The 12,999-nt window shown below is 28.7% G+C and overlaps 1 protein-coding gene across 1 annotated transcript; it reads right to left on the bottom strand.

Moving 5' to 3' along the window:
• Positions 1-330: 330 nt before the first annotated feature.
• LOC112686797 (prostaglandin E2 receptor EP4 subtype) lies at positions 331-5,652 on the bottom strand. Its single transcript, XM_025559235.1, has 4 exons — positions 5,199-5,652; positions 2,704-2,887; positions 2,286-2,506; positions 331-932 (listed from the first exon to the last, which is right to left on the bottom strand). Exons 1-4 carry the CDS (start codon positions 5,577-5,579, stop codon positions 717-719), a joined length of 1,002 nt encoding a protein of 333 aa, XP_025415020.1. The 5' UTR covers positions 5,580-5,652; the 3' UTR covers positions 331-716.
• Positions 5,653-12,999: the final 7,347 nt, after the last annotated feature.

Here is a 12,999-nt window from a genome sequence, read left to right as displayed (position 1 = left end):
TAAATATATCTAAATATACAATAAATTACGTTGTATCATAAAAACGAATTCAGCCATCAATTTCATGGTTCATTATTTTAAATGGTTTTACAAGTTCTTCATTATACAAAAAGTACGAAAATCAATACATAATGACTAAAATATTTATGTGTAAAATATAAAGATTAAATAACAACAAAGTCAAATTAAAAAAGTTACAAGACATGCCATTCACTATCATCCTACAAGAATTATTCATAATTTATGCAACATAATATAATATTATATGAACAACCTTAAAATAAGATAGCAGATTTGAAAATAACCAATTCAATAATTTTCATCAACATGTAAAATTATATAATATAATACTACGTAAATAAATATCAATGTTTTAAAATAACATTATGTTAATAACTTACTGACTATCTAGCGATTTTAATCATAAGAAATTATTTATAAAAAAAAGATAAATACAAATCTTTTTGTCTAACACTTTTCGACAACTTATTGAAAAGGACTATATGAAAAACTGCAACCCTAAAAGATGTTATCAAACTTAACTGTAATCTAATCAAATAATGACACAACTTGATTTATGTTAAATGTTTGAGCATTTTTTAAGATACTAAATTTTGCAATCAAAATAAGCTGACTATTATACACTGTTTTTTGGTTAACAAACATCAATCGTAAATTAATGTAAGAATGCATTTTTGCCATATCTGTAAACGTATTCAAACTAACGATGCTCTCGTTACGCTGGAATCACTAACGGTGTTGTTTCTTGTGTACTTTGACCATGTTAAAGTAGATCTGACCAGCTTCCATTGTTGTAGTACGTACAAGTAAGGATCCAACGAGAAATGTAGCACCAACAACAAGTCAGCAATTTTATAGAACACATTCAGCTTTGCTGCATTTTGAAAAAATTGAGCTAGCGGAATTGACAGCTAAGGAAATACAAAACACAATATTTAGTTATTTTATTATTTATTCGCAGTATCATTAATTACAATGTTCATGAAAAATGTTATCAGTTATATTAAATACATAAAATGAGACATAAGTCGAATGTCGGTAAAATTGGAGTTTTGCGATAGGATTTATACTTAGTAACGCTAATCAAAAAAAAAAAATGCACCCATTATTATTATTTGATATAATATTATTATATCGGAGTATAAAATAATCAGCCAATCATAATCAAATAATCAACGATTCGAACGCAAATAATATACAAGAACCTTAAGTCAAAATCTACCAACTCTCTTCATTTATCAGTATTTACACAGTAAAAACATAGGCAATATACATGTTAACACAATACTTATACAATTGCTCCATCAATTAATAAACAGGAATCTCTCTGTACCTAAACACTCAACACCTGAAAAACGAACTGGTACAGTATAATATGCTAATTATGTCATGTATATAATATAAAAAACTGTCTTCAAAGCAAAAAAATAAAATAAAATTTATGTGGGGCCAATCACTTTTAGGAATTTCAGGAAATTAAAAATTAGACGCAATGACGCAAAATGCTATAGCATACAATGAAGCTACTAATAACAAAAACACGTAAAACCAACGGAACTCCATCATATCTGATAAGATATTGAGAAACATCAATCAAATTCAATATCCAAATGGACATACACAGACAATTCAAGTAGGTAAAAATAAATGATTATTATTAACAGAGTCAGAATAGACGACTATAACCAAATATAATTTCTCACACTCGTGTGTCATATGCTAAGTCCCTATCACAATCGCCTAAATCATTACCGACTGACCAAAATACTCATCACGCCACCTTCTCAACATCTAACATCGACAGATGAAGCCCTTAACCAGTGTTAAACATCATCTTGGATAAATTATCAAAAATAAATTATCTAGATAAATATTTAATTCACTTTTATCTTGACAAAATTATCTTAGATGAATTCTTGAGTTATCTATCATAATTCATCTTGATAAATAAATACCAGTAGATTTATTCAAAAAATTCGAAAAATTGAACTTAAAAGTAAAAAAGTTGAAAAATAATAAAAATTTAAAATGAATCAAAACTAACTTTATTAATATTAATATTTATTAACTTTATAATTAATTACTATTATTTTAAATGTTGTACTACTACAATATATGTTTAGTTATATTATTTAAATTGTGCCTATAAGTAAGTATTATTTTTAAGAATTGTTTACATATTTAATAAAGACTAATCAATTTATCTACCTTTATCTAACTATACGATATGAATAAATAAAATGTTTAAAAAATGTTGTCCATACCAGTTGTGGGAGCCAACATACGACGAACGAAACACACAAGAATAACATGAGCCAACTGAACAATCTTTCTTCATTATTGCGGTCCACATTACGAACCAATGCTCCACTGCTCGTATCAGCATTGACTTTGTTAAGATTAATGTGATTGTTCCTTTCTTTCGTACACAGTGCTATTATCACATCCAAATTTGAGCAGGTTATCACGATACACAGTACTACACCTAAAATGAGGTAAATTGGTAAACTAAAACTATATAATATGTACATATCATCATTATACTCGATGAGATTTAACACGGTAACATAACACTATGAACATTTTGTTTTCGACCCTCTAGCAAAAAACTAGTACTGGATAAATATATAAATATATCATTGAAAAGATAGTAATTTATTAAACGCTGTCACTTATGCTTACCAAAGCTGAAGAACACGTAAGCGTAAATCACGTCCAAAGATTCTTTAGCATCACGAATACGGCTACACTTCTTCAAATTATCATTCCAATAGATACCGAACCCGAAGAAGGGCGCACAAACTAGACATAATACAGTTAACCAGAGCACAATCGTTATTCGTTTTAATATGCTTTCTGTTATGTACTGAAACCACACAATATTTTAATTATTAATAAACAAAATAAATACATAAAAATATTGAAATATTTGTGTACTCGTAAAACAAAAGTGTTATGGTTAAGTATCATATGTTGTAGCATACAAGTGCAAAGGAGACATCAAATACTTGAACGTTCTTAAAATCAATTATAGATCTCAAACACTTGAACGTTCTTAAAACCACTTAAAGTTCCTTATGAATGATCCGTTATTTTTGTTAGTCAATAAATATCTTACTAATAAATACTTGCATATTATTTGCCAACAGTATACGTGTTAAGTTACAGTATAAGTTACAATACATCATGATAACATTATAATTCATAACGCACAGTAATCAATTAATTTATGCGAATATATATACAGTGGTTTAGCGAATATCCACCTACTTATATATCATAGTACAAACAGGAAGCAGTGTGCGCCTTATACACCATTAACAGAAATATATTATATTGTGAGCTTTAAAAGTTTGCAGATACAATACAGTTCAGGGACATATTTGGATATTTTTTTTTGAAGGCTGGAAAATTTCCCCGAACAAAATTTCACATTTCTACCAATTAAAAACAAAAATTAAAATTTTAGTGAATCATTTTTATTTTTATTGTATAATCATAACTTACTTTACAAAATTAATGAAATAAAATACCTTAGTATATAATAATAATAATATTAGAAAATTAATAGTTACACTACATAAAATAAAAAATTTGAAACTAATAGTTCATAAAATAATGATAAATGAGTTTCTATAATTGAAACTATATAGGGTAAAAGCAAACTAGAATTTTTTTTCTGAAATTCCGAGAGACTGACCTAACTATCCTTAGCTCCCCCTCACCATAAATATAGTCTTGTATAAGTGTATCTTACAGCTTAAACTTATAGATCTCCTAGAGTATATAGACAAAGGGTCATTTGACGGATAAAATATGGTTCATATTAAACAGAACATGACATTAAAATATTGTTTTATAATTTCTTTCTTTAAATGTTGCATGTCTGTCCAATGTAAATATTCCGTACTAGATATGATCATGGATAAAATTTTATTAAGTTAATAGAATTAACATTAACAACGACTATGGTAAATTGTGTTTAATCATCATTTCCCAACCAGGAAGTCGGAAATAATTAAAAAACTTGAAAAAAACTTAACTTATATTTTTTAAGCAACAAGAAAATATACAAATAATTAGAAAATTTTTCTTTCCGTAACTAACGTATACAAGTAGCTGTTCCGTATAAGCAAAAAAATATTTATAACTGATAAAATCTATAATTAGGCTCAAATTAGTATATTTTAGAAGCGGGTAGTGATAAGATGTGAGTCACTAATTGGCTGATTTTATTTTTAACTCATTTTGGAAGCCGCGACGCTGAAAACATTTTGAAACAATCAAAACAATGTTGTTAACAAGCAATAATGTTATATGCACAGAACTATGTATCAACAGAGCATCAAACTGATTGAAATATTGGTAATGCTTAGTGAAGATCAAATTTACATAGAATAGGTGAATACTAGTGGCGTATATATGAATTATTTTCACTATGGGCCAATTTATCATCAGCATTGTTATAACTAAAATATTTTAGGAAGCCAGATGTTTTTAATTTTAACATTAACAGTACAAATAGAGGTTGTGGAATTTTAGTACATTCTAAATACATATTTATTTTTACAATAGGTATATTATAATTTAAGAATTTTTTAAAACTAGATAAACTTAAAATTTTTTTGAGGAAACCACATGGAAATTGATTCATTATGTGAGTCATATGTACAATTAATTTTTCAATAACTTTTAATAAAAATAATAAACTTAATAACTTATTTCCTTGATACTTATAAATATTTTACGGTTAACTGTCATCAATGCAAATATCGAAAATTCAAATGTTCCCTTGTTCAATACGTAATATATTATATATGTATATAAAGTAATACGCATAAAAATATTTAAATCAACCCAGAAATTTCAGTGTGAGCTCGAGCTTAAGAGTCCTCCCCCCTATGTACACCACTGGTTAAAACACTAAACGATTTTCACCGAACACCACGGGTTGTCAAAAAGAATGGAAAACTCTGTTCACCGAACTTCGACTCAAACCGGTCCGCGGGTCACAATTGATTTTGATACATATCGACGCTTACGGTGTGCTTGAACGCGAGCGGTCGCGTCAAGTCTTCGGTCTTTTACTTCAAGTGCCTAATATCCCGCCGACCATATACAGCATGTCATATACCGCATTGTAACAATAAAACACAACGATCCGCCGCGGTTCTCACCTTTTGGTAGAAAAACGGCCGGGTGATGGCCAGCCACCGTTCAACGGCCATCAGGACAGCCACGCAACCGGAGCCCAACCCGAAGAACCGCCACAGCACGATCTGCCGGCACGTCCACACATTATTCACAGTCTGCGGCCACGCGGTCCTTACGATGGTCGCGGCCAGCATGCCGGCGACAGCCACGCAGTCGTTGGTGGCCAGGCAACGCAGCAGGAACTTGTGTCGCCGGTCCAAGTTGTTACGGATCCTGCTAAGGACGAACAGGGCCAACAGGTTTCCGCACACGCCGACGGTGAGCATGGCCAGGATCAGGAACGAGGGGGACTTGCCAGCGGTGGTCGAGTCCGGCGACGACATCGCCGCGGTCGCATTCGACATGGTGGCACCCGGTGTTCGGCGATCGCATACGATACGTCCTGGCTGCTAGTCGGTGACTGCACACTACTAGTCCGCCCGCGATTTCATACGTGAGATTTCATAGCCACCCCCACCAACACCCGCCGGATGCACTTGCTGGGCGGCCGCGCGTACCAAAGCCGCCACTAAGGTCACGTCCCCCGGTATTAGAACTGCGACACCGTCATAAATTATAGTATTATGTTCTACACGACGGGTCTGTAAGAGTTTTAAAAACCGTTTTTCCGAACATTTCATTATTATTCCATGTACTGGAGAAATAGTTTACTCCTCTACGAGGGATATGTTTTATTATTTTCTAACTCGAGTAACAAAATAAATACCGACAACTTTATTGTTGTTCTCGATCTCAATTAATGAAATGTTTGAAAAGCTAAAAAAAAATAACTTAATACTCCGAATTGTGTAAACCATCATTTAAACTATCAAGATTTATTCTGACATTCATAAAACTATTTGAAAAATAATTTATTGTACATTAAAAGCTGCATTTATGTTGTTTTTATTGATAAAAAAAAACCGATGACGCAAACTTCAGTGCAGTTAATCATATTCTGGGTACGATATTTTTATATTATTCATGAACTTATTGAAATTGATCTCACTACGACTACTTTTAAGTGCATAACAAAATTAATGAATATTTATTTTTCCACTTATCTAATTCTATTCCTTTACATTATTATATGCATGCATTAATATACTTCTATATCTTAATGCGTATAATGGAAGAATATTTCTTTTACGTTTCAAATTCGATTTCCTAACATTATTACATGCGTACATTACTATAATTTACATAAAACACAATTAAGTTTTAAAATCATTATGTAATAACTATGATCAAATTTATCTTGTTGATGCTAATGCGTATAAGATATTCGATTTGACCTATAGACTGTCCAAAGCATTTCTATGTTAAAAAAAAAAAGTGAAAATAAATTTTAAACTACACAAGGTCAATATATTACCCGTAACATATTTAGAATCCCGACGACTGCATCAAGAAAAAATAAATAAACAACTCTAGACTACCGTTAAGTATACAACACATCGGTATTTTTGATATTTTCACAGCCGATTAATGTATAGTATTGGAATGACCAATAGCATAATTTATAATACTCTATACCATATTTATACGTGCAACGCCTAACAAAATGTAATAACATGCATTTGTAAATTTTGATTGTGTGATGTATAATAATAAATAATAATAAATGTATGATTGAACTCGAGAAAATTATTGATAAGATGAAAACCAACGTCACAGTATATTAAAAAATCGCCAATTTATTGATGTGTCTTGAAAATTAGACAAACAACTAATAATTTCAGTGAAATATTGGTTAAATAGTTTTTAGTGATTACCATTGAATACATTAACATTAACATACATTCATACATAATATGTTAATGGAAGATTAAAATATAATTAGGATAATAAAGATATAAAAGTTAACATAAACGTTTGAAAACTATTTTAAAACATAATATTAATATGTCAAGTATTATTAATGTTATTGATTTTCTTTTCAAAATTTGTTTGTTATAGTAGTTAAATTCTTTTATTATCCGTGAAATATTATAAAAGTACGAGAATACATGAAGAACATTTTTCGATTCTATATACACATAAATAAGTGTATTTTTGTTACATAACATTTAAAATGTTTTTTTGTTCACTAACGTCCTTGTCTTTCTCACGTCATGTTTTCTTCTGGTCGATTATGTAGCGATCTGTGATTAATTATATTCGTATGCGATATAATATGAATATAATGTTTACTCTAGAAAATTATAAATTATAGCATTATATTATATTTTCCTTCGCATTTTGCCAACAGCAGGATTAAAGCAACCGAGTACGGATAGATATTATTATGTAATATTAATAATAATATAATTATTATGATTTAACGATTCCTATTATGAATGAAAATAAATTATCTTTTTTTCTTATGGTTTAAACAGTGTAATTATTGATCCGTGAATACGATACACTATTATGATACTAACTGCAAATATTCATAACGTTATATATACTACCATATTTAAGCTAAATTGTTTTTTTTTCTAAGAAAACATGTGAAACATCCTTAACATTCTCTAAATTACAAATCACAATAATACGATTTAAATACAAACAGTACATATGCAATATACTTGTATATGAATACTAAAATACATTATCGGGGATTCCATAGATAAGATGATAACCCGTATTGTATGAAAGTCAATGATTAAAATCAGCGTTGTGTATTTTTTATGAGCCAAATACATAGGTATTATTCAAGAATTTAATGCAATGCGAGATACAATTCTAATTTAAGCAATTATCATTATCAATATATACAATTTAATTTTGATATAATTTTAATTTAAAATAAAAATATTGTTTTAATTTTAATTTATAAATGAGGTTAATCATTGAAGTGATAGATTTTTTGTCATTTCGATTTTTGGAAGGATAAGATGCTGATACCAAGAAAAGTGAAAATCTTCCAACAATATGTATTATATATATTATTCGATGCATACTACTGGCATCCAAAAGTACCCTTTGAGACAGCCAAATTCAAGTAAGTCATAAGCATAGCTATAAAATAAGTATTAAAATTAATTAATCACATTAAAATAAATAAAAGTATACAAACTATTTACTGATTATATAAAAACATAATTATTATTATTAATAAAAATATATCAAATTGTCAACTGTCAAAAAATAGAAAATTAGATAAATTACAAAACTATTAATTACTTCATTAAAATAATGTTGGCTGAAATTTAAGAGAAACGTTTTTTAAATGTATAAAAGCAGATAACACATATTATTATAAGGGGTGGTCGTCATTTATCAATCTCAATATTTCTTCAGTCTCACTCACTAAATGTGTGTATATGCATTAAAAAATTAGCCAAAACAATTTTAAGTTAATCTATTATGGTTAACTTGTACCGACTTAAATTTAAAATTTGAGTGTATTAATTAATTCCTAATTTAATGGTAGGTATATTTAATTTTTTTTTTATATCATTTATAGGTAGGAACATTGAAATATAGGCATTATTAAATGTTTTAAATAAATTAAAATTGTGTATAAATTATTTTCTTATATATTTCTTCTTATTTATTATAATTTATATTGACTTTGATGTACAAAAATAGTATTTTCTCAAAATGTAATTATACATTACAATACGAGTACTAAATTAATTTAAATTATTTTTTCAACATTTTCTATTTACAGTCAGGGTATTAATAATCTTCTACGTACTTGGACACGATCAAGAGCAACTCAGACTTCTTATCATATTTGGTGAAACTTCTATGAAAATCGTCCATAAATTTCACTCTTCCGCTGTATCATTTATTAAATTTAGCGGACATATAATTATTTTTCTGTGTAAATAATTAATTTGGTTGTTCCTTGTACTCGAGTCATCATTAAAAAAGTCTATATTTATTTAAAATCCAGAAAAAAAATTACATACTGTTCTTAGATATAAAGAAGGCCAGTGTTTTTTTAAAAAAAAAAATTAATTAGCTTTTTATATAATGGATTTATGACTTACATAATAACTAAATAATAACAAAAATATCACAAATATCCTTTTTTTTTCAAAAAAAGATAAAGAATATAAATTAAAAAAAAAAAATTTAAACAGTAAATGGCTCATCCAATGAGATTGGTGCATTACTTCAGAAGAATGTATTTTTAATGGGTCGTCCAAATTCATTGTAGATAACGAGAAACTAAGATGTTTTATTGAATAATGGTTATTAAAAACTAATAATTTCATTAGGAAAAGCTATTAATTACAACAGAATAGTATTTCTTATGGCATATTCTTAATTATAAAGTCAAGAATTATTCCTTTTAGATAAAACTCACAGTAACTTTGGCAGATCGTGATTTAAACAGCTTTAATAATCATAGTATAACATAGGTAAATAATACATTCTTAGCTTCACACAAAATCTGAAATTTGCATAAAGTATAATTAAATATACGAAGATATTATAATTTGATGATTAAATATCTAAAATATTAGATTAACAAACATAATAGCGTTAATAAAATACAATTAATACCAAGACAATAGAAAAAATAAAAAATTTAAAATAAAAAAATTATAAATAAAAATAAAATAAAAATTTTACAATACTTACGATCTACCGACTGGCAACACGAATTTGTAACTGTTTTTGGAATTTATGTTGGTTTACTGTAGGCCACAACGCTACACTTTATAGTTTCTTCATCCTTCAACTTTAGTAAAATTAACTTGACACACGAGCAGTTCTTTAACACATATAGGCATGGATCCAGCAAACAATGTACAATCAATAACAGGTCAGCCATAATGTTAAACGGTTACATAAATGTATAATTGTCAATTAGCCTATTCAATGGTATCAGTATCTATTGAGTACAATAAACGAGATTTAATGTTTGGTAAGTTCAAAAAGATTCTAAGCGATGAACTTTTTATTTGGTCTAAGATAACAGGTTATGTTATGAATCTATTTTTATTGTGACAAACAAATTATATAATATACACAAATATATGTATAGTTAAGCGTTACCATAATAGGTAACCAACAACTGACAAAGGCGATGCACAAAAAAATCATAAACCACCCGAACGCCATTTCTTCTCGGGTGGTCGTTTCACGTGCCAACACATTTTTACTGTATATGCGTCGCTAAATAGTGCTATACTTCTCGAAAAGACTGCCTTTCGTGGACAGAACTTTTATTACGGCCAAATTTGAGTACACTATTGTGACGCATATAGGATTCTTAAAGGTAGCAGAAATCTAAACACAATTATTAACAAAAAAATATACTGTCGATTTCGGTTCCTTGTAATTAACCAATATTAGATATGTAATGATGTGCATCATTCGACTATTAAAGACGGCACAAATATTTTATTATGTATACAATATATATGTACGTTATTTTTAAATCCTTTCAAATAAATAACGGTATCTTCGATACCCGCACGAACGACACGGGTCGAACAATAGTAGTATTGACATCCCTACATTAAAAGGACAGGCTCAAGGTCCATGCCGCCGCGTGTGCCTATATAACAGGGACACACACACAGAATCCTCAATCTTAGATCGTCAGTGCATGCGCACCGATCATAAGATCAACGACCAACGATTTGCATATTTACATACGCGATTTGTTTTGAATCATTCAAGTTTAACTCAAATAAAAGAAAAAAAAATATTGAATCTGTTCGACTTGCGTTCTTCGTACGAGTGTTGAAGAATACCCAGTTCTGGTGCCATTAAACTTTGCATTTGTTCTTTCTTGTTCAACCTCACGTCGACATCAGAAGTTCTACGGCGAACAGGTAAGTGCTGTTTTATTTAGCTTGGCAGACTGCACAATTGCACTGATCGGCTCTCGAACCTTCTCAACCCCGAGAGCCCTCCCTTAAACAAGGAGGAAGGTAATAACCCATTCATACCCCTTCGCATCACACACCTATATACTTACTTATTTTATTTTTATACTTTTGGGTTATTACAGATATTATGTTATAGATAAACTGGATACTGTTTAATGTAACATAATTTTACTTATATCATTTTTCCATAATATATACTCACCTAAGATGAAAATCAAGTAAGCGTACATCACGTCCAAAATCTCTTAGCGTTCCGATTATGAACACACACCGAAAACACCTTATCCCAATAAATACCGATTTTAATAATTTAATAACCCGCCACACTCAACGACAGTAACCAAAAAATGATCATTGTTCGTTTCAATAGACGAAATGTTATGTTCTCTAATCAGAAACATTTTTAATTAAAATATTGTAAATTAATGATGATATGCAACAAATGACAGTATGAGACTTTGTTCGACAGCATAGGCGATGGTCAAATAATCGCTATAAATAATTGCTTTATACACATCGGATACATGCATACTAGTCAACATGTACACCAGACTTGGGTAAAATACTTTTTAAAAGTATTTAGAATAAATACTCGAATACTTAAAAAAATAGTAATCTGAATATGTATTCAAATACTTTATACAAATTATATTCCGAATACATTATTTAGAATACTTCAAAAGTATTCCGAATACTTTTAAAATAATTCTAGTTTTCATACTATAAAAATAATAAATATCCACTCAACAGAAATATTTAAAATTGTAGGCTAAATATGTTATTTTATTGTATTTTTATATTACGTAACTGTTATAATTTATGGTTTACAACCAGTGGTTAAAGTGGTGGGGACGGAGGGGGATGGAGTCCCCCTTCTTATTTAAGGTAAGATTATGCGTCCTCTTTAATTTAAGTCGCCAAAAGTCCAGGTTCACGCTTAGTGGCATTTGTCACTAAAATACAATATTTAATATACAATACTTATTATATTACAATATTACATGAAATTTATTTTTTTGGGGAAGGAGGACGATGGTGGCTTCATTTCTTTCCCACTCTCTCTCTCTTTAACAACGGTCATAGGAAGCAAAACGTCGTTTGCCAACATAGTTTAACAATTTAAATTAATTACCAATTATTAAAAAAATAAATTATGTTCAAAAACTAATAAAAAAAACATGGAAAACCATCAAGAGTCCACCATATTTGAGAAAAAATTAAGACATATCAATCAAACTCAATATCCAAATGGACATACACAGATAATTCAAGTGGGATAAAACAAATAATTATTATTAACAGAGTCAGAATAGACTATTATAACCAAATCTAATATCACGCACTCTTGTGTTATATGCAAATTCCCTATCACAATCGCCTAAATCATCATCGACTAACCAAAATACTCATCACGCCCACTTTTCAATACCTAACATCAACAGAAGAAACCTTTAGCTAGTGTGAAGAATTATATAGATTAATTATCTGAATAAATTATTTAGATAAATAATTAATTATCTTATATAAATAATAAACATAATTAGTTATTTGATGAATTATCTTAGATGAATTCATGACTCATCTATCATAATTCATCTAGATAAATTAATAAAAGTATATTTATTCAACAAATTTGAAAAATTTAAATCGAAAGTTAAAAACCAAAGAAAACAATAATATATTATGCTACCATTTTTAATCAAATGTCTATATATAAATGTTAATTTATATACGAGTATTTACCATTTACTGAATTTTAATTTACTTTTTTAATATTATATTAAATTTCAATATTGAACCATTTATTTTAAATATATCTAAATACACAAAAAATGATGTTATATCATAAAAAATAATTCAAGCCATCAATTTCATGGTTCATTCTTTTAAATGGATTGTACAAGTACTTCATTAAACAAAAATTACGAAATAAATACACAAAGAC

Source organism: Sipha flava, unplaced genomic scaffold (genome assembly GCF_003268045.1).
Source record: "Sipha flava isolate LNK unplaced genomic scaffold, YSA_version1 108_pilon_pilon, whole genome shotgun sequence".
NCBI lineage: Eukaryota > Metazoa > Arthropoda > Insecta > Hemiptera > Aphididae > Sipha > Sipha flava.
The sequence above is the reverse complement of the archived record's forward strand: the minus strand, read 5'-3'. Positions and strand labels throughout refer to the sequence as shown.